Source organism: Bos mutus, chromosome 4 (assembly GCF_027580195.1).
Source record: "Bos mutus isolate GX-2022 chromosome 4, NWIPB_WYAK_1.1, whole genome shotgun sequence".
NCBI lineage: Eukaryota > Metazoa > Chordata > Mammalia > Artiodactyla > Bovidae > Bos > Bos mutus.
This window is the reverse complement of record NC_091620.1, coordinates 42151806-42178389: the sequence shown is the minus strand read 5'-3', so window position 1 is coordinate 42178389 and position 26584 is coordinate 42151806. Positions and strand designations below refer to the sequence as shown.

Below are 26584 nucleotides of genomic sequence, written 5' to 3'. Positions count from 1 at the left end.
TAACCACCACTCGCGGCCCCTCCTGACCAGAAGTGAGAGGCTGATGGGGTACAGCCCTTGACCCTCTTGTGTGTTTTCCTCTGCAGACATGTGGGTGTGCACAGGAATGTGGCAGCCCACCCATCAGCCTCTCCCTCCAGGCGCATCAGCGGGCTCCGCACGCTCAGGAGAACGGGGCTGCATGTACCTGTTGTTGGGATGGGCGTGCTCATAGGTGTTGTCTCCTCCTCGACTAGGTTTCTGTCTTTTAATTTAGATCAAAAACTTACTATGATGGACTCTCAACTTATTTTTATGTGGTGTTTTTACTATTATTAACAGTTAAATTTTGTGACAATTGTTTTATTGTGTTTTATTTTTGACATCAGCTTCTGGCCATGCCTGTTTGCATCTGTGCTGGGTTGGTAATACACGTACAAGAAGATTCAGCTGACGGAGTTTCTTTCCTAGGCTGTCTCATAAGCACACTGCTCACGTCTGAAGAAAGTCTGCAGTTCAGTGCAGTGCCTTGGCTTTGATTTATTTACCAGGGGAAGATGGAGGCTGGGTTTGGATTAGAATTGAAGTTGAGTAGCTACAGGCTAAAGTGGTTTTTTGGTATCCCCTCCGCCCTGCCTTTTTTTAAAAAAAGATACGGCCTGCCAAGCAGTTTATGGGAAACCAGGCACCCACAAGCCCCAGGATGTTATTAATTAGGCTCTTTGGCTTATGGACTGGTCTGGTTTCTAAGCTTTGTGAAGACCAGGAGGGCCAGGCTATGCCATGGACTGCATTGACAGATATTTTTCCTAACCTTGAGGGTGCTACACAGGGTCTTCTCCTTGGATTTTCCCTTTGTTCCTGTGACTTCCCATTGAGGCCCGAATTGGGTGGTCAGAAAGGAAATCAGCCAGAGGGAAGGGGACTTTTAGACGCAAAACCAAGCAAGGTTAGGTGAACGTTCTCAGGACCTGGAGACAGTATGTTCCTGGGACCCTGTGGGCTTCCTGCCCTGCTTGTGGGCCTGGGCTGTCGTCTTACTTCTTGTTCTTTCTCAGGAGACAGGAGCAGTTCCAGAGAAACCCCGACAGCTACAACGGTGCTGTGCGTGAGAACTACACCTGGTCCCAGGACTACACCGACCTAGAGCTCAAGGTGCCGGTGCCCAAGCACGTGGTGAAGGGCAAGCAGGTAACCGCCAGGTTCTTCCAGCTTCATCTGCTCAGCTTCTTTCCTGAAGCAAAGGCTTCAGGCTGTGGGCTGCACTGGAGCTGCTTAGCCACCAGCACAAGACTGCTTCTTGTCTTCAGTCACCAGCATGCCAGTCTCCACCCTCTTTAACCACGTCAAGTATGAGACCCAACTTAGCCTCCTATGTGAATAGCACCTGAGCTTTTTTTTCTTTGTAATTATAGTATTCTCATATCATTTATTGTCTTTAGTCTCTGCAAAAGCACTACAGAGTAGGCAAGGCAGTTATTGTTACACCCATTTCACACTGGAGAAGATGGAGTCCTGAGAGGCAAAGCAGAGCACCACAGGTTCTGTTGTGATAAGTGGACAGTCCTGTGGTCTGTGGAGCTGTAACATTTATAGCTTGAGTGGATTTCTCCATCTTAATGAGCTTGAGTGAGTAGAAATTTAATCTTTTAGTGAGATAGAGATGTTTACTTGGGGACCTTGCTGAGAATAACATTATTATAGCTCGTTGTAAGTAGGCAGGCTTCACATTAAAGAAAAAAACTCTCATGTGAAATGGGACATTGTTACTATAATCCACAATGTAAAAAATTCTTATATATGCTAGAAACTGTGTTCTTATTTCATTTGTCATGAGAAACTACAACCTGCAAAGTAAGTGGTATCTTTCATGTTTTATAGATGAGAAATTGAGGCCGAGAGAAGTTACTCAGTTATCCAAGTTGACATGGAAAAGTCACCATGTGTCTCCTTCACTCTTGCTATGCCAGGAACAGTGAGCACTGTCTGAATGTTTTAGAAGGAATGAGTGACTGAATGGGTGCCCTGGTACAGCCGTGGTTTGATTCAGGTGTGTCTGCTTCTAAAGCTCATACTGTTTTCCCTGTGTCCCACTCCTCACTTTAAAAGCAGAAACAACTGCAGCCTTCTTTAAAAGGGATGGTCCCAGAGCATATGAAACAGAAGTTGAGTTTCATGTACGTTTCAGAGAAAGGACCACTGTGTGAAGTGGCTCCTGCTGGTCTGGATACATGTCAGATCCAGGCTCTAGGCAGTGAGCAAGCCCTTCCAGGCCTTCCCCTTAGCCCACTTCCATCCTGAGGTCCCTCCTGGTCCCTTTATGATTACCCAGGCTTTACCTAAAATAAACCTGCCCTCTGCAGCAGTCTGGGTGGGTCTGGGGAAGCCTCTAGAAGACTGCAACTTCCTACCAGTGTCAGATAAATGCAGTTCATCCTGCAGCATGGAACACAGGAGCAGGACTGGAGCCCCTGGGTCTTCACAGCTCCTTGTGGGTGTGTGTCAGGGCGCCGTGGGGATGGTGTCAGCTACAGCAGCACTGTCTACCATCTCTCCCTTTCTCTCCTTCCACACTAGCCCAGGAGATCTCACTAGGGCTCAGTGACCTCCTGACCCAATGGACTTTAGGATCCAGGTCATACTGGGTACCTAGGGGTCATCCCCACAGAATCCTACTTTTGATGACCGTGTCCTCTCTGACACTGTAGGTCAGAGCCAGTGCAGGCTGTGTTGCCCAGCATGCTTTAGAATTTTAGTTGGTCAGGTGTTGATTTTCATTATGTTTTTTTGGTAGGATTACCTTGTATGTAGGCAAATAAATTATGAAAAGTGTTGGTTACACACTTAATGAAAAATGTTAGAGCTTCCTGGTCCAGCGTGTCTTCTAACTTCTCCATGAACTTCGGGAACTTTCTCTGGAAGGACTTTTGTTAGGCCCAACCTAAAGCTAGTTATTTTGGGGAATTCCCTGTCAACCCAGTGGTTAGGACTCTCATGTTTTTACTGCTGATGACTCAGGTTTGATCCCTGATTGGGGAACTAGGATTCCTCCAGCTGCACAGCATGGCCTCCCCACAAAAGGCAAACCCCACCCCCCAAAAACCCCAAACTAGGTATTTTGACTTAAGAGACCTAGGTCACCTGACAGCTCTTGCTGAGCTTCCATGGCTACCTGGGAAGCCTGTTCATTGAAAACAGCATCTCAGATGTGCCCACTAGTCACTGGGGTGTCAGTCTCATGAGTCCAAGCTCTGCCGCCGGCAGTGTGTTGTGAGGGGCCTGCCCTTCATCCTACTGTGCTAAGGGACGGACCGCCATGCCCCCGGCACATCCTTGCCTCTCAGCTCCACTTGTCTTGACCTCTGGGGTGAGATGGCCTCGGTTTCACTGAGGATGGCCCTGGGTTTTGCTCATTTCTGCATTTGACATTTACTGAGCCCGTGACGGTCCCTGAGACTGGTATGAGATGACTGCACTGGAGCTGACATGTGGGGCTCAGGTACAAGGCAGGTGCGCCAGCACAGTTCCAGGCTGTGTGGAGCGTAAACAGGCTGTTTGTTTAACCTGCGCTGTGCAGCCAGGCACCCCTAGGGCCTTTCCTCCAGCAGTCCTTTGAGGCTTTGCGGTTCACAGGAGGAAACACAGAGAGGGTCAGGGTGTCCAGGCTGGCTTTTTCTGGAGCTAGCGCTCCCTGCACTCGGGGGTGTGTGGATGAACCTGAGTGTTTGTGGTGTTGGGACTGGAAGAGGCTCATTCTTTGTAAGGCAGTTATTTATCTAGTGTTGGCCCGTTGTGATACTTGCTGATTTAATTTGCACTAATCTCCTGTGTGGTTAGATTTTCTTTTCTCTTTCAGTAGTATTTTTTCCCCAAGACATTAAAAAAAAAAGTATGATTGATACACAGTGTTAGTTTTAGGATAATGGTTTGATATCTGTGTGTTGTGCAACGATCACCACAACGTCTGGTTAACATCTCACCATACTATAGAGCTCCGTGTGTGTGTGTGTGTGTGTGTGTGCACGCGCGCTGAGAACTTTTAACATACTCTCCTCAGCAACTTTCAAATTCTGTATTTTTCTTAAAAATTCATGATCGCTCTAGTTTTTAGTGATCTAAGAGATTTAGTTATGCCTCACTTATGGCACCCCACTCCAGTACTCTTGCCTGGAAAATCCCATGGACGGAGGAGCCTGGTGGGCTGCAGTCCATGGGGTCGTGAAGAGTCAGACACGACTGAGCGACCTCACTTTCACTTTTCACTTTCATGCATTGGAGAAGGAAATGGCAACCCACTCCAGTGTTCTTGCCTGGAGAATCCCATGGACGGAGAAGCCTGGTGGGATGCCATCTATGGGGTCGCACAGAGTCGGACACAACTGAAGCGACTTAGCAGCAACAGCAGCACTTAAAAGTTTGAGAGTAAGTTTATTTTGTATCTCTTGGCTTTTGCTGGCCTAAGGGTTTTTCTGAGTTGCCAGTTTCTTTCTGGACTGGCTCCTTTCCAGTTGTTCCCTGCGGCACCTGTCACAGCTACCTATGGGCAGTGTTTATTTTTGGTTTTTGTCTGTGGCACCTTTCAGATACCATCATGGTGGTAGCTGTGATGGTAGCAGCTCAGCTGATGAAGTCGCAGTTGTTCTGGGTTTGTAAGTAGCTTTCTGTGATGGGGGCAGGCATGTTGGGCATAACAGGTAGATGTGGCAGGCACCGAGTGTTAATGGAGGGCGGTCCTGGGCCCCCTCTTCTTCAGCTGTAGCTTGTGCTTGAGGCCTCAGAACACTGCCTCTCCTTTACTCCTTTTTAATTTTTTTTTTCTGTGGAAATGGGTTTGCTTCTCAGGTGTAGTGGGGGACAGCTAAATGCATGTGGGTTATGCTTTATGTTCAAGTGTTGTTATTTTACATGCAACCATTTTTAAATTTTTGTAATTTCTATTGTTTTGCTGGGGAATCTAAAGGAAAATTTCTCAAAATGAAGCTTTGGTCTCTTTCATTCATGAGATGTAGTTAGATCTTTGCTCTGCACAGGAAAAGCAGCCAAGTTCCCCATTCTGTGCTCAGCGTAGCCATGAAGTCGGGAGAAGGAACTTTGCAGTCAGGACGGAGATCTTTGTGTGATCACAAAAGCCAGCTGGGGCTGGTTGTAAACATGGCCTTTGATTGAATCATAGGATTTTAACGATGGAAAATTGAACTCCAGAGATTTTTAGTCTAACCTCTCACTTGGCACATGAGAAAACTTTCCTGGAGATGTGAACTGCTAAGGCCCTACACTGTCTGGTGAGATGGTGGCGGAACAGAGAGCGGGACCCCGCTCCCACCCCCTTCTCTGTTTGATCAGTCATCTTCTGAGTGGAAAAATATCATGATATTGTTGTGCACAGTCCTGACTGGATGACAGTGAGTGACAAGTGAATTAATTTCCTTTGCAATATTCTCTTTCCTCTCGGAGATGGTGCATGGTCTATATTGACTAATGAAGTCCTGCGGGCTGGTGGGCTCATGACCATGCTGCATGTCATCTCTAGCCTCACTATGGGAACCTTCCAGAAGAGCACCAAGACCCCTTGGCATGTCTTGTACAGTGATGCTGTGCCCCAGAGCTCAATGCAGCTGTTGGAATTTGTGCTAAAAAGCTCTGCAACACAGTGTTCCCTTCTTAGAAGGCGTTTAGAAAAAAATGTAGGAAGACTTTTATTATAGGAAACTTCCATAGCAGAAAAGGCTAATAGGTTGCATTTATCTATTAAAAAAATTTTTTTTGCTTGAATGCATAGGACACTTACCTGTTTAAAACAATAAAAATGTACAATGAAAAGTTTCTCTCCTGCTTCTGTCTTTTTATCCTATTCCAGCCCCCACCCCAAACTCAGAAATCACATTCCTGGTTTCTGGGATCTTTTGGCAGGTCTTTTCTTTCTTTCTTTCCTTTTTCTTTTTTTTTAAAGATTTTTGATGTGGGCCATTTAAAAATTTTTTATTGTATTTGTTACAGTGTTGCTTCTGTTTTTATGTTTTGGTTTTTTGGCCACAAGACATGTGGGATCTTGGTTCCCTGACCAAGAATAACCTGCACCCCCTCCATTGGAAGCGAACCTTAACCACTGAACCACCAGGGATGTCCTGCCAGATGTTTTCTATGTGTATCTTGTCAAATGTGACTTGATACCATCATGACCCTACAGGCGATACACTCGCATTGCCCACATTGGCCCTTCCAGGGAGGCTCTGGTCTCTTGTTTGCTGCCCTGCTGCCCACGCCTTACTGAGCGCGCCTTACCGCGCCTTACTGAGCTGAGCCTGCCAGCCAGCAGGTGGCTGCCCAGGGAAGTCTCAGGGGACCTAGAATTTCCCCTGATGTCTAGCTTCATCTATCAGGACCCCGAGAGTGTGTGTGCCTGAGCCCACTGCCCCTTCCACTCGGGGCTCCAGTCTCTGGTTTTACTCTGGTCAGGCTGTTTTGGTGGTACTTACTCCACTTTCACTACGTCCCTTTGGATCAGGAGTTTCTTGAATAGTTTTTTGTTTTTCTGGAGTTTCTTCATGTCTTGCTTTTTTTTCCTTGTCAAAAATAGTACACTATCATCATAAACTCAGAATTACCCAGATTCTCACTGGTAATCTGTATTGTCTAGAAATCATTCTCTGCAGACCATTTCACCCATGACTCCCATTTGGACTGATTATTTTCTAGTTCAATATTATATAGCTTGCATCCTAGAACTTTTTTTTAACCTCACTTCTAGATTAAATTCACTGTGTTTTAGATCCTTTCTGGGCCTTCCTCCTTACCCCCTCCCCCTTTATTTTTATTGAGATGTAATTGACATATCATTGTAGTAGGTTCAGGTGTGCAGCATAAATACTTGAAATGTGTATGTGTATATATATATATACATATATGTAGCAAAATAATTTCCACCATAAGTTTAGTTAAGATTACCACCTCACATAGTCACAGTTTTTTTCTTGTGATGAGAACTTAGTTCTCCTGTCTTAGCAACTTTTAAATATACAAGTATTGTCAATTATAGTCACCACGCTATACTTTAGATTCCCAGAACTTACTCATTTTATAAGTAGAAGTTTGTACTCTTTGACCCTCCTTCACCCAGGATCTTCCTCTGTTTTAGTTTCATCCTCATTTTTTATGTTACAGCCTCAAGTAACTTTCTCAGAATGATGGTGTGGTAATAAATACAGTGCTCCTGAGTGTCTTCAGTTCAGTTTAGTTCAGTCGCTCAGTCGTGGCCGACTCTTTGTGACCCCATGGACTGCAGCATGCCAGGCTTCCCTGTCCATCACCAACTCCCAGAGCTTACTCAAATTCATGTCTATCGAGTTGGTGATGCCGTCTAACCATCTCATCCTCTGTCGTCCCCTTCTCCTCCTGCCTTCAATCTTTCCCAGCATCAGGATCTTTTCCAGTGCGTCAGTTCTTTGCACCAGGTGGCCAAAGTATTAGAGTTTCAGCTGCAGCATCAGTCCTTCTAATGAATATTCAGGACTAATTTCCTTTAGGATGGACTGGTTGGATCTCCTTGCAGTCCAGGGGACTCTGAAGCGTCTTCTCCAATACCACAGTTCAAAAGCATCAATTCTTTGGTGCTCAGCTTTGTTTATGGTCCAGTTCTCACATCCATACATGACTACTGGAAAAACCATAGCTTTGACTAGATGGACCTTTGTTGGCAAAGTAATGTCTCTACTTTTTAATATGCTGTCTAGGTTGGTCATAGCTTTTCTTCCAAGGAGCAAACATCTTTTAATTTCATGGCTGCAGTCACCATATGCAGTGATTTTGGAGCCCCCAAAATAGTCTCTCACTGTTTGCATTGTTTCCCCATCTATTTGCCATGAAGTGATGGGACCAGTTGCCATGATCTTAGTTTTCTGAATGTTGAAACATTTCTGAATGTTTTAAGCCAACTTTTTCACTCTCTTCTTTCACTTTAATCAAGAGGCTCTTTAGTTCTTCGCTTTCTGCCATAAGTGTGGTGATATCTGCATATCTGAGGTTATTGATATTTCTCCCGGCAATCTTGATTCCAGCTTGTGCTTCATCCAGCCCGGCATTTTGCATGATGTACCCTGCCTATAAGTTAAATAAGCAGGGTGACAATATACAACCTTGACGTACTCCTTTTCCTATTTGGAACCAGTCTGTTGTTCCATGTCCAGTTCCCACTGTTGCTTCTTGACCTGCATACAGATTTCTCAGGAGGCAGGTCAGATGATCTGGTATTCCTATCTCTTGAAGAATTTTCCACACAGTCAAAGGGTTTGGCGTAGTCAATAAAGCAGAAGAAATGCAGTTATTTTAACCTTTCACTTATTTTGTGATTTGAGTTTATATGGAATTCTAACTTTAAAGAAGAGAGTTCCCTGGTCTTTTGCTGCTGTGGTCCAGGTTCAGTCCCTGGGAGGGGAACTGAGATCCAGCAAGCTGTGTTGTGTGGCAAAAACAAATAAGCAGACTCCCCCAGCATGATTGTAGGTGTCATTCTTTTGTTTTCTTACATCCACTGTTACTGATTGTAGTAATCTCTTCCATTCTGGTTCTTTGTGCGTAAACGTTTCCCCTGTTACATAGAACTTTTTGGAACTTATTCTAAATAGCAATATGAATTGTCATCTTTCATTCCTTCTGTTCAGCCCTCAGTGGGTTCTTTCAAACTGAAGACATGTTTTTCTTAAGCACTGGTCGTTGTCTTGTCATAGTTTCTGGGATGCCAAACTGATTGCCTGGGTTGGTTTCTTATTCTACCTTGAGTTTTTTTATTTTATCTTCCAGTTTTTTTATTTTATCTTTTTTATTTTATCTTTCCTTTCTATTGAAAATTTTATTTTCACTCTATTTTTTTCTAAGTATCTTTTGTTTGTTTTGTCTAGTTCTGTTTTCATGTTTTATTCTGGTTCTGCAGATGCAGTATCTTCTCAGGTCTCTCAGAATATAAATTGGACATATTTTAAAATTGCCTTTTTTCTTAGGTAGCTCTACAGTCTTTACCTTTTTTGTTGTTGTTAACCTAAGTCTGTCTTTGGGGGCTGCTGCTTTTTCTCATAGGATACAATCCTTAGTTCCCTATTAGTTTTTTTATTTAAAAAATATATGGTCCTCGTTCTTTTGAGTGTGGAATGATGATGGTTTTCTCCTTTACGTGTCTGAGGTCTGCTCCTCCCATCACTGCTCACAGCTGAGGGCTTGACTGGTGGTTGGCTTTGCCTTATGGTGTACTGGGCCAGTGTCCACCCAGTCCCCTCAGCTGCTGGCCAGGTTTTCTGGAGCTGGGCTGCCTGTTGCTCAGTGGCACACAGTGGGTTCCAGCCTCTCCTGATAGGCTGTGCTGGCCCAGCTGCCCTGTGCACTGACTCAGCTGCTCTGCCTCCGCTCTCCGTCCTTGCTGACTGCCAGCCGGAGGCCCCACGCAGCTGTGCTTGTCCCTGTTCTGTGGTGTCTGTCCCCACACACTTCTCCTTCCTCTCCATAGAGCTGTCAAAAGCTTGTCTGTCCCGGCCTCTCCCTGCTTACCTTGTGCTGTCCGGGGTTTTTCTGTTTGTGTTTTGTTCCTCTCATCTCTGTGGGTCAGAGGATGACCACCTGTTCTCAGAGTGACACCTTGGACTGGAGCTCTTGGAAGTGTCTCCTGCCTGGTTTCCCTTGGTGCCTGGGTGCATCCCCTTTGTACAAGAGACAAGTGTTGTGGAAGCTCACCCAGATTTGGAAATTATCCTGTTAGGTGAAGCTGGCTGGAGAATTTCATTTGTTAAAGCGAGCTTGTTCCTGGGAGGCCAACTGATGGAGCCTTGGTCCACTCTGTCAAGTGTTCTTCGCACATCTGAGTTCATGGTCAGGGACACAATTTGGCCAGTAATTGTCTGGACCCATCTAGGAGTGAGCTGGGCTGCTGTTGGGCAGCTGGGAGTGAAGTGAGTTGTGCCTGTGCCGTAGCAGGATCAGTCGAGAAAGTGGTAATTCTCCCAGAAGTTGAGTGTAAGTGGAGCTGGGGCTTACAGGGCCTGACTCGGCCGGCCTGTGGGTATGGTGTGTGCAGACATCGTTTTCCTTTCCATCACTCATTTATGGTTATTTAAAATTCAGGTAGGTTATAGTATCAGATTCCATCAACGTGTGTGTAAACTCCATTTCGAAAATTCTGTGACACTGAGGGAATCTTTCCAAGTGCTTTATAAGCATTTAATAAGCACTTACCAGGTGACATGGGAGGGCCACCTCCAAACTGTTTTGACACCTTGACTGACCCCACGCTCTGGTGAGAAAGGTCTAAGTTAGCCAGCCTCTGTTCATGTAATGAATACATTGTGTAAATACTATTATAAAAAGATTTTTGCATTATAAAACACAGAATTTAAAATTTTAAAGAAAAAGGGGTGGTGGAGGTGGTGGGGAAATCCCTGTAGTTCTGTTTTCTTTCCTGGACTGTTTACTGATCTGAATGTACTTGGGATGCTGCTTGCTGGGATCCACGCGTGAAGCAAAGCCCCTAGTCCAGCAGCTCCAGCACAGGTGTGAAGACAGATGTGTGAGAGCAGAGATCCAGCGAATGAGTATATGGGAGAAGAGAGACAAAATGTAAAACCAGAGGATCTGGCCTCACCCTCCTGGGTGAAAGCCGAGCTGTGGCCATAGCCGGCACAGCAGCTCCTGGAGGGAAGAGGAGCTGGCTGCTCTGGCCCCCGGGCATGTCCTCTGGGGTGGGACTGCTCCGGACCCCAGACAGCAAGGTGGGCCTGGGGAGAGTAGCCGCCTGCTACACTGGCCCTGCTTGCCTTCCGTCCAGGGAGTTGGTCTCCCCTAACTGGAGAGGAGATTCTGCTCCCACAAAGCACCCCCGTTACTGTTAGGCATATTGAAACTGTAAGTGCGTTCTCTTGAAGGACATGACGACACAGTCTCCTTCATGTATGAATTGGTATTATTTTCTTGGTTCAGTGGACCTGGTGACGCTTGGCATGGTCTTGCATCCTGTTCTCCTACCGTGTGCAGCCAGGTGCCTTGGAAACCACTGTTCCTTCCTGTCTTGGAGCACAAGGTGATTCTCTTTCACTCTGTTCCAGGTCTCGGTGACCCTCAGCAGCAGCTCCATCCGGGTGGCTGTGCTGGAGGAAAATGGGGAGCGTGTCCTCATGGAAGGGAAGTTCACCCACAAGATCAACACCGAGAGTTCCCTCTGGAGCCTCGAACCTGGGAAGTGCGTCTTGGTGAGTGTGGGTTGTGAGGCTGTGAGCATGTTGATTGCTGCAGCGGGGGAGTTGCCCCATTGTTTCCCACGTAGCTCAGAAGGCACCTTTGTGGGCTTCTGCTGACTCACTGCTGCATCTGCAGCCTTGGCCCCTGGGGTCCCAGTGCTTGACTTCTTGAGGTGGAGCCCCTATCAGTGAGAAACTCAGGGGCCCTCGAGTGCAGTCTCTTCTCCTGCCCGCACACAGACCACACACGGTGACCATGGAGGAGGTCGTGGCGGGGCACCATCCCCAGAGTGTGGCTGTGCTGCTCACACTGGGTGTGTCTCTTCAGTCTCAGAGGCCTCTCTCTCCAGGGATTCAGTTATATCTAAAAGGCAAAACCAAATAAGTTAAAAATTAAAAGGCAGATCATTTACATGAATGCCAATCTGGAGGTGCAGAGTTAATAAACTCAGACAGCCTTATTTGGTAAAGGGGGTCTCAACTGGCTAAGCTAACCAAGGGTGTGGGATCCAAACTAAGGGGAATGTGTTCCAGTTACTACATTCTTCCTTCATAAGAGCCTTGCACCTGTTCAGTGGGCAGCATGCAGGGAAGCTTCCTCCACCAAAGGGAGACTGTATATTTGGGTTCATTCTTTTCCCTCCTCCTGGGGTGCTTAACCTGGGGCGTGGTGAAAGGGGTAAAGATGAAAAGAAAAATATTAAGTCTTTGGACAAAGAAAAGCCTCAGAATTCTATATAGAAATGTTCTTTATGTACAGTTTCATCAAGATCTACTTGTCTCTGGAAAATAGATGCCCATGGGCCTGCCTGTTTGGTCCTAACTGGCAGGCCCATGGGGTTCTGTTTGGCTTCTCTCAGCTCGCAGACACCCATGCCGGATGGAACAGAGAGGAACCCCCAGTGCTGGGTCGGCTGGAGGTCTTGGCGTGCTTGGGACGCATGGGCGCACGCAGCCCCTCTGTGTGGCAGGGACACTGGTGGCAGAGCGCTGGCCAGGTCTGCCAGAGTCTTGTTTAGACCTTGCTCTGTTGCATAGGCCCCGTCCTCAACACGAGCATGTGACAGTTGTGATGATTTCCGCCCTCATTGCCCTGGGCTCAGTCCCTCATCTCTTCACCCCTGTGCCTCCCCACTTGCAGTGCCGTTCCCCAAACTATGGCCCATGTTCTTATCACCAGTTCCTCCATTTGCAGAATGCCTTCATGGTCATGGTCTCATCTGGACTTCGCATGGTTGCGGGAGGTAGAAAGCCAGGGTTTCATTATCCCCCTGCCTACCGAGGTCATGCCAGTAGCCAGTGGGAGCCAGCAGCTGGCAGGCTACCCTCCACAGGTGCTGCTGTGATGGCTCAAGTGGTCCCAGAAATGTAGACTCGTGATCTTGGGTGCCCTGTTATCCACGGGCACCAGGCCTGACGTCACCTGTGTGGGGTTGATGGACTGTCCAGAGCAGTCCCAGCAGTTAGCTGCTGTGCTGGTCTCCCTCTGAGGGGCACTTCTGCTATCTTCAGCCCTGTAAACCCGAGCCTGTGCCTGGGATGGAAAGACTGACCTCGTTGCTGGACTCTGAAGGTTCACAGCATCTGTTTACAGCCCACGTGGTCTGTCAGGGTTGTAATCAGGATACCGAGGATTCCCTTTACTTGACATTACTTCAGTGAAAATGAGGTTGTTACCAGGTAGCTCACTCTTTAGGGTGTTTGTCACAAGAGGTGACACTGACTTCTTCACACCTGTTCCAGAGCCATGTCATCTTGTGTGTTTTATACAAGTTACATCTGAACACAGATGTGGCTTGTGGCCAGGGCCTTAACTCCTTGTAATTCAGGCCTCCATGTATTGCGTACAGGCACTCTGGCCTGGCTCTCTGAGATGCCTGGCAATGCTGTTTCATCTCGGCAAGCCTGTTTTACAAACCAGGATGCTGACACTCAGGGTGAAGGGCTTGCTCAGGGTGGATCCAGACCCCAGACCCGGAGGCCTCCTGTTCCCTCCTTCTCTGTCTTATCAACCGAAAGGTGCCCTGGTGGGGGCAGGCAGGGGAGGAGAGCTGGTAGCAGTGTGGTGGTGTTTGTGAGAGGCTGCACTGGGCCAGCAGGGAGACCGGGGTGTCGCTGTCTCTGCCAGCCTTGCTCAGGTGGCCCAGGTGGCCGGTCATGTGCCCAGGCCCCGTGGTCAGCCCAGGTCCTCTTCTGGTCCAGGAGGAAGCTTGTGCCCTGGCCACCTTTTAGTTTTCCAGTTTGCTTTTGCCAGGCACCTACTGCTCAAGGAGTTATAAAGGAGCAGCCCTGGCTGTGGACTGAGGGACACCTGTCGCTGCCCGTAAGCGTGGCTCAATTCTGCTCCCGCTCACTGCGCAGGGTCCACGTGGAAACCTCCGGGGATTGCGGGCGCTGCACTGGTTCTTTCCCTGGTTCCTTTGAGTAGCTTTTATCATCCGTGGATGGTGTCACATTTCTAATGCTGCAGCACTTGTAGAAGGGAAAGGGGACTTGTTTAGAGCATCATATCCTCTGGAGCTTTCTTGACAGCACAGCCCCCTGCTCACCTGGCGTGCACTTTCTCCTGAGATGCGGGACTCTGCCTGTCTCCGCCTTCCTCCTGACCATTGGTACAGCCAATGCCTGCGTGTTGTGGAGACACTGTTACTCGTGGAGCTGGAGGTTTGGTGTGTTTTCAGTGTAGTTATTTATTTTATTGATGACGCCGAGTGCCATGTGTCTGAGATGATACTGTAGTGCAGTGAGCATGCTGCTTGGACGTGTGAAGACCCTGGTGCACCTGCTGCGAAGAACCAGTGCCACTCCCTCGAGCCTCTGGAGGAAGCAGTGTGGCTGCTGCGGTCACCAGGCCTGCTCTCTGCCTCAGTCCCACTAGCCTGAGCCCCACGGTACCTCTGTTCCCTGGTCTTAGAATGAGGCTCAGAGCCTTGTGTGCTTATCACTAAATGCCAGACCCTGTGCTAGGCCCTGGGGCGATTGAGGGACATCATCAAGGGCCCACCTCCTAAACTCTGAGTGGACTGGAAAGGGCCCCTGGATGTCCTCGCCAAACCCCAGAACCTGCAGATAGGGCCTGTTTGGAGGAAGGGTCTTTGCAGATGACAAGATGATCCTGAATTATCCAGGTGGGTCCTAAATCCAGTGACAAGTGTCCTTAGAAGAAGAAAAGACACAGGCACACAGGGTGACATGACCGCCAGGCAAGGTTCCCTAGAAGCTCCGGAGGGAGTGCAGCCCGGCAGCGCCTCGATGTCAGCCTTCCAGCCTCCAGACAGAGAAGATAGATACCTTGTTGCAAGCCTACCATATGTGGGCTTTGTTACGGCTGCCCTGGGACACTCACACAGGCTGTATCACAAGGCATGGTTTCTGTGGGGGCCACTTGGGACAAGAGGGGTCCCCAGGGATGCCTGTCACCTCGCCAGAGCCCATGGCCTGAGTCTTCACCTCCCAGGCAGGCTGACGCAGACATGCCCCTTGATTCCCAGCCACCGCTCTCTCCTCGCCTGAGCCGGGATCCGCATCAGACACGCCCAAGCAGCCTTTCAGAGCAGGCAGGGGTGGCAGCTAAAACCGGATGACAGTTCTTGCCTCCCTCCCTCCCACACTTGAGAATGTTAAACGAGGCTGCTTGATTCTCAAGCAAGCTCCTTTCTTGGTTACGGAGACGTGAAACCAGGGCCTCCCCCTGTGTCTTGTTCTGTCCCAGAACCCGCGTCGGCTCACTGCCCTGGTTTCTCCCCGCAGGTGGGGCTGATGGCCAGGCTCTGGGCGCCTGCAGGCTATGGCCTCGTGCCTGTGATGCTCCATGTCTCTGATTCGTAGCCATTTGTGAGGCGAAGCCCGTTCACATGCCGACATGACCCACACTCGAGTCATTTAAAGTCAGTGCAGGAGCTGCAGTGTTTGCAGACCTTTGTCCACTTGCCTAAAAGCTCACACTGCTGTGTGTCTGGTGCCTGAGCCTGGGAGTGTTTTAATGCATGCTGTACCCCCATATTTAGATGATTTCTTTAAATTACAGTTCTCAGAAGTGGGGTTACAGGCTGACTGTCGTCCTTGGCCATTGCCATGGCTCTTCCCTGAAGGATGTCAGATTTCTGTGACGTCACCAGGCCCCTTTGCACCCCAGCACTGGGCTTGTTCATTTTAACTTGTCTTTGCTGACTTATCTGCATTTATCCCATTTGTTCCTTTCCATTTTTCTAGGGAGGATATATGTTTCTCTGTGAAGTGGTTCACCATCTTTGTTTCTTCATGGGTGGCTACCTGCCTCTTTCCTGGCCCTGAGGGACCACTGTTCAGCTTAAAATACAGATTAAGTTATGTTAGTATTTTGGCAAGAGCCCAAGCCTGGAAATTAGTCCAGGGAGTGAAATGCAAGTTCTTGGCTTTCAGTACCCATGTTTCCCGGGACCTGTCATGTTTCTCAGGCTGGTCACATTTTTGGCATCATTGCCAATCCCCAGGTCCCAGCCAGAAAGAGCTGAGGCCTGATGTTGAGAAGTAGGTGGCCTAAGGCATCATGTTCCAGCACCGTTCTGGAGAAGTTGCCCAGTGAACAGGAGGTATGTGCCAAGCCAAACCAGAGGACCACGCTCCCAGTGGACAGAGCAAGCACCCCCTCCATCCCACGTGGAAGGAGAGAGTAGAGGAAGCTCGGCAGCACGTGGTCACTTTCTCCCAACCACACCCCCATCATAGCCAGCTTCTGTCTGGCCCTCAGCGCTTTAATGTTAAAGCTTAAAAATTTGTTAACATCAAAGACTGGCAGTTTCCCCACAACAGAACTGCCCCTGGCAAAGCCCTGAGAGGTCAGTGGTCTGGCTGGGGATCACGTTCTCTCCGCAGAAGTACCTGAAGCTGAGCAGGCCCCCTGCTGTCTCTGCCTGTCTTCTGTCCTGGTTTCAAGGCAACCCCCTGAAACATCACCCGCAACTTTCACGCACATCTCCTTGGTCCAAACTTGATCCCACGTATGGGCAGCTGCGAGGAGCCGTCTTCTTGCCGGGCACACTGCCTCCCTGAATAGAAACAGGGTTCTGTGAGGAGGGGAGGGGAGGGAGATGAGTGTCAGTGAGTCATCAGCACAGACTGGGGTGCTGAGGTAAGCTGATCCACATGGAGTTGGAAGTTTCTGCGAGGACATTTTGGGAAAACTGTTCAGCCAGCACTCTGGGGGTTCCCCTGAGAAACTGATTCTCGATCCGGGACCAGTTGCTACAACCTGGAGGAAGGCCGAGGGATAAGACTGAGTTATCAGGTCACAGCAGCCACCCCTGACCAGCCAGGCTGGGGCGCTCCGTGTGCTGCATGGTCAGGGACTGGAGTGAGTGAGAGCTGTTGAGATGCTGGACATCCAGGAGCTGGTGCTGAGAGAAGGCCCCTGCTGGCCTCCCACAGCTTCTGTTGGGGCTGGCAGCATAGTCTCCCCGCCACTGTGGGGGAGAGGGGGTCAGGGAGGAACCCCCAGGCGCTGCAGCCACGTGACGTCTGTGCCTGCCGGTGGGACATCGCAGGAGGGGCACAGCATCGCCTGTGCAGGGTTCTACTGGGGGCGCTTCCCTGAGTCAGCAGGAGCAAACACCAGACAAACCCCAGATGAAGAATGGATTTTATTTTATTTTATTTTTATTTAGATCAAAGGATTATAGTTTTTTTAATATGTTTATTTATTTTAATTGGAGGTTAATTACTTTACAATAATATTGTATTGGTTTTGCCATACATCAACATGAATCCACCACAGGTATACACGTGTTCCCCATCCCGAACCCTCCTCCCTCCACCCTGAAGAATGGATTTTAACAACAAAAGACCGCAGCGGCAGAATGTTGTATGTTAAAGGGGACAGGCCCACTAAGATGTAGTCGGGACCCTGGACTGGATCCTGTGCTGGAGGCAAGGGGAGCTGAACTCTACTGGGTTGTTCAAAAAGTTCAGGTTTTTCCTTAAGATGTTACAGAAAAATCCAAATGAACTTTTTGGCCAGCCCAGTAGTGAAGAACTTTCATATCTTCAGGAAGAGGCACTCACTGAAGTATTAGGGGTAAAGGGCCAAGATTCTGGAACAAGTGTCATGTAACTTACCACATATTATATATATAAACTTACACACAGTGAGAGTGTGTGTGCAGACACACGCATGTAATAAAAGGGGTAGTGTGTTAACAGTGGGTGAATCTAGGAAAAGGGTGTGTGGCTATTGTTTGTACTTGAACAATTCTAGTAACTTGTGAGATTGAAATTGTTCCAGATAAAATGTTTTAAGAAATGAGATGGCACGTAAGTCCATGAAAAGATGCTCAGCATTGTTAGTTGTTAAGGAAATGCCAATTAAAACCATGGTGACATGTCACTTCATATTTATTTGATTGGCTCCTGAAAAGAATCAACAGTAGCAGGTGCTGGCAAGAGTGTGGAGCCCCTGGAGCTCCCCTGCGGAGACGAGGGCCATGAAGTTACACATACAGTTGATGGGAAGGTCATAAAGTTACACATACACTTACCGTAGGACCCCGCAGCCCTGGTGTCTGCTGGGTGTCTACGAAGGGGAAGGGAGACACATGTTCACACACAGCCCTGCAGGCAGCCTGGTAGGTGACTGCCGAACCCTAGAAAGGCCCACCTGGCCACCCACAGGTGCGTCAGCCCACCGTGTCAAGGGGTTACCCCTCCAGGCATGCCCAGCATGGCTGAACGCCAGACCACTATGCTAGGAGAAGAGCAGACCAAGACACAGACCAACCAGATGGCAAAGCAAGTGGCGGGCTGAGGGGTCACCGACAAGGGGACCAGGAACTTAGGGTGTGGCTTGATAGTGGTGGCTGTGTGGCTGCATTTGTCAAAACTCATAGGGTGGACCTACTCTCACAAGTGAGTTTTACTATGTGCCAGCTTACGCCCCCACAAACCCAATTAAAAAAAATAACTGTTAAAAAATCAAAACCAAATGTTAAACCATCAGACTGCTTTATCAAAGATATTATTTTTAGACCTGAATCCTTCAGCCCATTCCAAGAACATTTTCCCCGTGTCCTCTGGGTGCTACATTTTGTATTGCTCAACCTGGAAAAGGAATAAAGTTCTGACCCACTAGCACAGGAATGTGAGGACATCGCATTGAGTGAAAGAAGCCAGGCATGGGAAACATAGCCTTTGGGTCCATTTCTGGGAAGTGTCCAGAAAAGGCAAATAAATGATTTGTTGCCAGAGCTGGGGGAGGGCAAGCCTCTGGGCAGAGTGGGGAGTGACCGCTTGTGGGTACAAGTTCTCTTTGTGATGACAAGAATGTTCTGAAACTAGACACAGCCTCTGTGAATGCAGAATGCATTGAATTGTTCACCTTAAAATGGCTAATTCTATGTTGATGTGAATTCCACCTTAAAGGTGGTGCTAGGCTCATCTTAATGCCTGTTGGGTGTGCAGAGTGCCCTCGCAGACGTGTTCTGTGGAGGCAGGAGGCACAGGTAGTGAGGCCCACCAAGCTCCTCGTCAGGATCAGTCCCGTGGTGCCCCCGAGCCGTGTTAGGCCTGGGTGTGCGTGGACCTGTCTGGGACACCCCACATGTGGTTTGTGTGAGAAGGACCAGCAGCAGAGCACCGGGGTGGGGTTCAAGCTGCCCCCCCACAGTGCCATTGAGGGCTGTTGGCCCGAGCGCAGCTCTGCTCTGCCTGTGGCATTGGGCAATCCAGGTGAGGCGCTGACTCCAGGTAGAGGTAACAGTGTGTATTTTACAGGGCTTGGATTAATGCTAATGATACACGTTAAGAGAGAGCTCAGCAGTGATAATGAGATCACTGCTGAGATCAGTGATCACTAACAAAGACACGAATAAAATAAATCCGAAGGGTTTGTTCTCTTTGGAAATTTATATTCTGTAAGTACAGTTGTCTCTCAGTATCCTCAGGGGGTTGGTTGCAGGACCCCCAGAGGATACCCACATCCAAGGATGCTCTCATCTCGTATATAGATGGTGTTGTGTCTGCACATAACCTACATACATCCCCTCTCATACTTCATGGGATGTACCCAATACAATGCAAATGCTATGTAAAGAGTTGTGGCTGAAGGAGACAAGTTCAAGTCTTGCTTTTGAAAACTTTCTGGAAGTTTCTTTCCCAAATATTTGTGATCTGAAGTTGGTTGAGTCAGTGGATAGAAGGCTGACTGTTCCTCAGAAGCTCTCCTGGAATAATATGAAGAGAGTGGATTTCCCCCTCAAGCCTTTCACTGCACTGACCCAGAGATCTGCAGTTCCATGAAGATGGGGCTCAGAGCTTGGCACTGGGGTCTTGGAGGGCCAGGTCAGGTCCACGCATGCAAGCAGGAGAGTAAGTGGGCAAAAAGCTGCCTGAGCAGCTGGGCTAAGCAGCTGGGCAGAGCATCTGGACACAGAGACTTCACTCTGACTGGAAACCGTGGTGTTGGCAGGGTAGAGGCCATTCATCTGATGAGGAGGGCAGGGCCCCTGCCACCTCACCCCTGCCATCTGCACAGCCACGTCCACCCATGATGGTCAGAAGTGGGGCAGCCTTGTGTACTGGGCTGAGATACTGACATTGATTCTGTGCTCGCGGTTTTCTGGAGCTGTCTCCACTGCATGACCTGCCCTATCAGCGCCCACACCTCAGCCGCTCTCAGTGCCTGGGGCTGAGCTCTGCTGGACCTGGACTCCGTAGGGGCTCTTGGTGCACCGGGACAGAGGGCTGGAATTGGCAGCACTGCCCCCCGCAGCCCGTGAGCCATGGGGCAGGCTGACTTGTGGCCTGTGAGCACGCAGTATCTGCACAGATGTCACTTGTCAGGATTGCCCGCTAGCCAGTCACACCGTCCTCATGGCTCTCTGAGTAAGAGCTGCTCTTGCTGTGGGCTCCTAATCTCTTATCACCTCTGCACACCTTCGGGCGTGACTGGGGGTTTCATCCTGTCCGAGAGTGGACAATGTGAGGTAGGTTCGCAGCTCACCTGTCAATTCTTGGTCAGCTGATAGAGAGTTTCCCCAAGAACCCAGCCGCTGGGTATAGGAAGGGGTGTGCCCTGGACCCTCCCTGTGTGGACGCTGGGATGCGTGGACTTGGCTTCACCTTCAGGCCAAGCCCTGCTATTCCGCCGTCCTTGTCTCTGAGTTCTCATGCCCCCCTGACTCTTCTGTCTCCTCCCTGGGCTACACCATGAGGCTGGGCAGAAAGTGAGTCACACGCAGTGGTCGCCCTGGCCAGGCCAAGGAGGACAGTGGGACAAAGAAGCCTGGGCGTCTGGTTGTCGGGGAGTCTGTCAGGCTGAATGCTTGGTCCCTTGGGTTCCAAGTGCCCCCAGCAGGCAGGAGACTGGCTGCTGCACTTGGAAGCAGGAAAGGTCATTGTAGGGGTGGTGAGCTAGTGGGGCTCCACAGGTGGGTGTTGAAAGAAGCTCCTGTTTGGGCTCAAGCTTCCCTTGGCAGCTTGGGAGGCTGTGACAGGGGCAAGTTACCACAGGTGGTGCAGCTCAGAGCAGCTGGAAATGTCCCCTCTGATGAGCAAGCTGGGCTTCTGGTGGCTGAGCAGGTAGGGTTGCTGATGCCCGTCGGGGGGTCACTTTTTCTGAGAGGACCTGGAGACAAGGACCTTAGGCACCAGTCAGTCCCAGTTCTGGAGAATGGAATCCCCAGTGTCCCCACATTCCCCGGGTCCCCAGTGCCACCTCCCCAGCCCTGACCCTGTCTCTGCCCTCGTGTGCCAGGTGAGCCTGAACAAGGTGGGTGAGTACTGGTGGAGCGCCATCCTGGAGGGCGAGGAGCAGATCGACATCGACAAGATCAACAAGGAGCGCTCCATGGCCACGGTGGACGAGGAGGAGCATGCCGTCCTGGACAGGCTCACCTTCGACTACCACCAGAAGCTGCAGGGCAAGCCGCAGAGCCACGAGCTGGTACGGGCACACACACTTCCTGGGCCTTCCTGGGGCTTGAGCTGGGGTGGACCGGGCATGCTGCTGTCTCTGCAGCTGCCTCCTGGGTCCCGACACGGCAGCCTGGGCCTGGTCACTGCCTGGGCTGGGGCTCTGGTTCCGTGCCTGGACCAAGAGCCCAGGTGGCAGGGCCGAGAGGTGCCTCTCCAGAGGGTCCTGGTAATGCTGCGTGTTCTCACCTCACACACTGGGGCTGTTCCTCCCCTCAGCCCCTCCAAGACCCTCAGCACAGGAGGAACAGCCTGGCCCTGCCCTACCTCAGGTCCGGTGCAGCTTTGACCACAAAGGACCCGGGGGAAGAAAATTCTTCCAAGTCACTTTCGAAGTCAGAGGCCTGAGAAGCGTGGCTGGCCGGCAGCCCAAGAAGGGCAGGAGGACATCAGTGACTGGAGAGGAGGCTCGTCTGGAGCCTGTGGTGGCAGAGAGGAAGATTAGACTCGTGCTGTCTTTCTCCTGTTTGATACTCCCAAGAGGGGCTGTTTAGAGAAGAGAGTTCCTTTCTCAGTGTCCCAAGTGAACCGCATGGGGATTTGAGAGGAGGGTCGAGGTGTAGAGGTCACAGCACGTGTTCAAGGTCCTGTAGCTGGTCTGGCAGCAGGGTGGGGTTTGAACCCTGAGCTGGTGTTAGGCTTGTCTGTCATCCCTCCCTGAGTCTCTGAATCGTCCCTTGATCTGGTTCACCAACCTTACCTGGGCTTATGGGGCTGGAGGCCAGGACTGTGGTTGCCCATTGGCTCCCAGGCACCTGGTAGTCTCATCTGTGGAAGGTGGCCTCAGGCTGTAATCCCTGAGCTGGCCTAACATAGGACAAGGGGTGCAACCACCTCTGTGCACGTTTAGGTGGCAGGTTTATCCAGTTAATGCTGCATTTGCCTGTAGCCGCCAGATGAAAGAGCAGTCTGAACACTGACCTGACAGGAGAGGGCCCTGGGCAGCTGTTGAAAGTTTGGATGTCCGGCCCCAGAGTGGGCAGGCACTAGGCCATGAGGTCTAAATAAGAAGCAAGAGGTTCCTGCTGATGAGCTCAGGGCTGGGATCCACCGATCCAGGAAGCATCTGAAGAAACCTGAAGATGCTGGTCTGATGGAAAGGCTTCCGTGGTTTGAGTCAGAGGTGCTGGTTCTAGCAGGACTTGTCAAGGGCCCGGCAGTGCTGACCATGGTGGCATGAGTGCCTGGCTGAATGCAGTGCCCTGTGGAGGCCTTCAGTGGACACACGGGAGCCCTTGGATGCTGGTGCAGGCAGTGACCCCTCATCCAGCTGACCTGCTGCTGAATGGCTAGGTGCCTCAGGGCTGTGTTAGGAGAGGCAGGGGCACCAGCACTGCTGTCTGGGACTCCTCTGGGCTCAGCAGGGATTGGGAACGAACGTCTGCATACAGGGCTGGCCTCCTAGGTGTCCCCCTGGACTGTCTTCGGTGCATGGGGCCTTGAGGGACACGCAGTGTGGGGAGCAGGTTTGGAACCAAGAGGAAAGCGTGGAGGCATGAGGATCCGGCAGAGCTGGCGTGGCCTGGTGGTGAGGCAGCTGGCCTCTGTGGCGTTGAAGCCCTGCACAGTCACTGTGGTCCCCGGAGGAGAGCGTCCCAAGGAGAAGAGAGTCAGCACGCTGCAGGTGGCTTTGGTTGAGGGTGGTGGGAGGAGAGGGGGCTTAAGAAAGTAGGAGGTGGCAGTGAGGGGCCTGGGGCAGGACCAGCGTGGAGAGCGGGCTGAGGACCCTGTGGGGCTGGAGCAAGAGGGCCCGTCAGACGGCCCATGGCGAGGCTGGGGTATGGGGACATCACCATGGGTCGAGCTCAGAGGGTGTGTCTCGAGGCAGAGCTCACTGGAGAGGGTTTGTCTCAAGATGCTCAGATGAGGGGCGTGCAGTGAGAGCTTGAGGAGGAGGTGACTCAGAGCGGGCGGTGGGCACGAGCCGGAGGAGGAGGGATGGGATGCAGCTCGCCCTGTGGCTGCCGGCGCCCGGAGGCGCGCAGGTGGGCGGGGCTGGGCGTCTAGCCCCTATTCGGGCGGCCTGTGGGCAGCTGTGCCAGGTGCTGTTCTAAGGTCCTTGGCGTGTGTCAGGTGTGCCGAGCCGAGCGCAGTATGTACTGCGTGTCTGACGTGTTCGCTGCTGCACCACTTAGGTGGAGTAACGGGGCAGAGGAGGCCCCGTCAGGAGCCCTGCAGTCTTGTCAGACACCAGGAGCTTTCCCCTCAGCTCACTCTGTCGGCCTGGAGGTTAAGAGGTGGGCAGGGCTTTCTGGCCCTGTGGCCGTGCGTCTCTTCATTTCTCCTGGTCAGAAGGAAGGGGAGAGGGTTTCCAGCCCAGTGTGTTTGCAGGGAGGACATGGAGGGCAGATGTGGGAGGGGACAGGGAGCAGCTTCCTGCTGCCACCCCAAAGGCTGGTGGTCCAGACTGGGATGATTGAGCCCACCTTTGATAACAGCTTTGGCCCCTGCCCCCAGGGGCTGTGGGATCGGTGATTGGTGGGTACACAGTCAGACATCCTGAGGTCTCTTCCTTTGAGTCACATTCCTAGACTATCTGAGAGCACAGGCCTGGAGACTACCCACCTTGTCCCTATGAAAGGGGAGTAGAGACCCTCTCTAGAGCTCAGTCGGCTCTGTGGGCTGTGGCCCTCAGGCCCTCTGGAGCTTGGACAGATACTCCTGGTGAGCAGGGACAGCATCCAAACCAGGAAGGTGGCCGGTGTTGCTCTGGGGACAGGATGGGGTGGAACCCGAATGTGGGGAGCAGGGGCTTGCAGAGGGTCTGCTGTCAGCCCAGGCGGGTCCTTTTCCAGAGGAAGCAGAGCAGAGCTCTGCTCTGGGACGTGCAGGCCTGGTGACTACAGTAACCTCTCTGTTTTCTGTTTGTAGAAAGTCCATGAGATGCTGAAGAAGGGGTGGGACGCTGAAGGCTCTCCCTTCCGAGGCCAGCGATTCGACCCGCCATGTTCAACATCTCCCCGGGGGCTGTGCAGTTTTAATGACCGGAGGAGAGGACGCCCTCGCCGGCAGGGAAGCGGGGCCTCGGCCGCGCCCCTCAGCTCCCTCCTGCCGGGGACTCGCTGTCTAGTTCACCTCTGCCATCCTTTCTCTCAAGGGTGAACCGGCCTCCACCCCTGGCCCTGCGTCTCCTGACTGAGAGCAGGGCGGGGCTGTGCGGCCTTGCCGAGGGGTGTGGGGAGCAGGGGCTGTCCCAGCGGGCACAGCTCTGGGCCCTGCAGGCGCCGCTCGCCGCTCCCTCCCTCCCTGCACTCGCTGCTCTGCTCCTGTGCTCTCTGCTTGCTGTTCTCTGTGCGCTCGGGCGGGCGTGGGCGCCCCTCGGCTGTGGAAGCGCAGGCAGGGATGTGCAGGCTGAGGGCTGGGCTCAGGGCCAGTTTGGGGAAGCTGCCGCCTTGCCCTCTTGCTGGGTGTGTTCTTGTGTAGTCTTGCCCATCTGCTTGTATGTGTCCCCTGCCTTCCTCGTCGGGGAGCCACGGAAACCAGGGTGCTGGTCTCTGATTCCGGATGCTGGAAGCATCTCTGGTGGCCTCAGGCCCTGCACAGCAGGATCTCTGTCTTCTGATTGGCTTGTCCTGCTGCCCCCGGCCTGGCACTTTCCCCTGGGGGACTGGTTCTTGTCAGAGCAAGCTGGGCCAGGCGCCCTCAGGAGACCCCACGGTGTGCCACTGCTCACTGCAGCCCCGGGTCCTTTCTTGGCTGAAGCCAGACTGTGCCACCCAGAGCTTGGGGCCCTGCTCCCGCGGCTCTCCCAGGACCCAGAGCCCTTACCCTTTGCCAGGACCACGCGGCTGCCCTATTGGTTGTTACCTTGCAGGCCTCTGCACCCTGGAACCTGCCCTCGAGCTCTGTGTGCTGGACTTGGGGAGGAGGAGTCCTGGGGCTGGGGACGTTCCTTCTAGAAGCTTCCCCCTTCAGCTGCGTGGGTGGGAGCTGGTTCATTGCCATGTGTGGGGGCAGGTTTCTGGCTCACAGGGCCCTGTAGACACATCCCTGGGAAGCAGTTGCTTGCTCCGGTGCCATCACGGGAGGTGTGTACACCTGGTGACTGATGGGAGCACCACCAAGGGGGCACGGAGCACTGTTGTTGGCTGTCGTCACCAAGGCTGGTCATGGAGCTGCTGAGGCCCCCTTTCAGCGTCCTCCGGGTCTCACCTGTCCCACGTAGTGAGAGGTCTCACCCATCTATGTGAGAACCGTTCTGGCGCCGTGCCTGTCTCCTCCCCTCCGCCACCACCAGGGGGTCCTCTGCCGTCACCAGGTGGGGTATGAGGCCTGCACCTTGGCTGTTTGGGAGCTGTGGACTCCATGGTCAGTTGTCTTCCTTTTGCCTGATTTTATTTTCAAGTGTTCGCGTTTCTCCCCACCCCACTGGGGGTAATAGCAGCTTGCCGGCATCTGGGAGTGGCAGGCTGGAGGGCTTGCCATCCTGTGGGCTGCCTGCGCCCCTCGCTGCTGGCCTGGGCCCTGGACCTGTGCACTCTGCCTGTTTTCTCTCTTCAGACACGGCAGGAGCAGTTTGGCCACTGAGCTCCATCAGCTGAGGTCCAAGGAAAATGGGGTGCCTGCCTGCGAAATCACCCTGTCTCCGGTGTTGGTTTGCAATAAATCTGTATTTAAGCACTTCTGGGTCTGTGTGTGATATTTTCTGCCAAGACGGTTTTCACTATGTGGTCATTACCCGAATTCTAGCCATCAGGCCCATGTATACAGCAAACACCAAAATGGGAATTCCTAAATAGCTCCCAAAGCTGTTTCTTATCCAGCCTGCATCCTGGCAAGACTTCACACAGCTTTCAGAAACATAATAAGCTTTCGATCAGGAAAAATGATTGTAGCTCTAGAGCTCACATCCATTTCCAAGCAGGATTTGAAAGACTTCAGCCAGAGGGTCCTTGGTGCCCCATTTACCTGCAGTGGCCCCAAAATGCTGGGCTCATGCTTGTGCCTGCACCCCTCCAGGCATAATAGGCTTGTGGCACGTCCTGGTGCCTCATTTACATCGCAGGCTGTCCAGTGTGGCCTCCCCCCACCCCCACCCTCATTCCAGGGGCCGAGCTCAATGGGCAGAACCTGGTGGGTATTTCTTGAATGAATGAAGAAAGTAGACAGTTCAACAGTGAAATTACCAAGCAAACTCCCAGGACAGAAATAATCTGCCAGGAAGGACAGCACCGTCTTCAATAGTTTGTCTCCGAAGTGTGCAGGAGGGAGAAGTCAGGAGTATTTTGTGTGCAAATGTGTCCAGGAGGTGGCAGCTGCCTTACAGAGACCTGACCACTCAGAGCACAGTCTGGGGAACAGACCCAAACCCACCTCCAATCTGCTCCCCAGGCGGCCAGCTGGCAGCAATCTCAACCCAGGGCAGACAAGTTGTTTCCATGAATAAAGAGTGGAGTGTGGGTGTGGAAGCAGTCCTTGGTAAGCACTCTCTCCCTCTTGGACAGAGGGCA

The 26584-nt window shown here is 51.5% G+C and overlaps 1 protein-coding gene across 1 annotated transcript in view; it reads left to right on the top strand.

Annotated features, from left to right (window-relative positions):
- NUDCD3 (NudC domain containing 3) overlaps nt 1-25754 on the top strand; it is a 70686-nt gene extending 44932 nt beyond the window's left edge. Inside the window, 5 exon segments of the mRNA XM_005899406.3 lie at nt 1038-1170; nt 11061-11204; nt 20917-21105; nt 24006-24075; nt 24078-25754. Coding sequence (XP_005899468.2) covers nt 1038-1170; nt 11061-11204; nt 20917-21105; nt 24006-24075; nt 24078-24115 — 574 coding nt within the window. The 3' untranslated portion in view covers nt 24116-25754.
- The last annotated feature ends 830 nt before the right edge of the window (nt 25755-26584 follow it).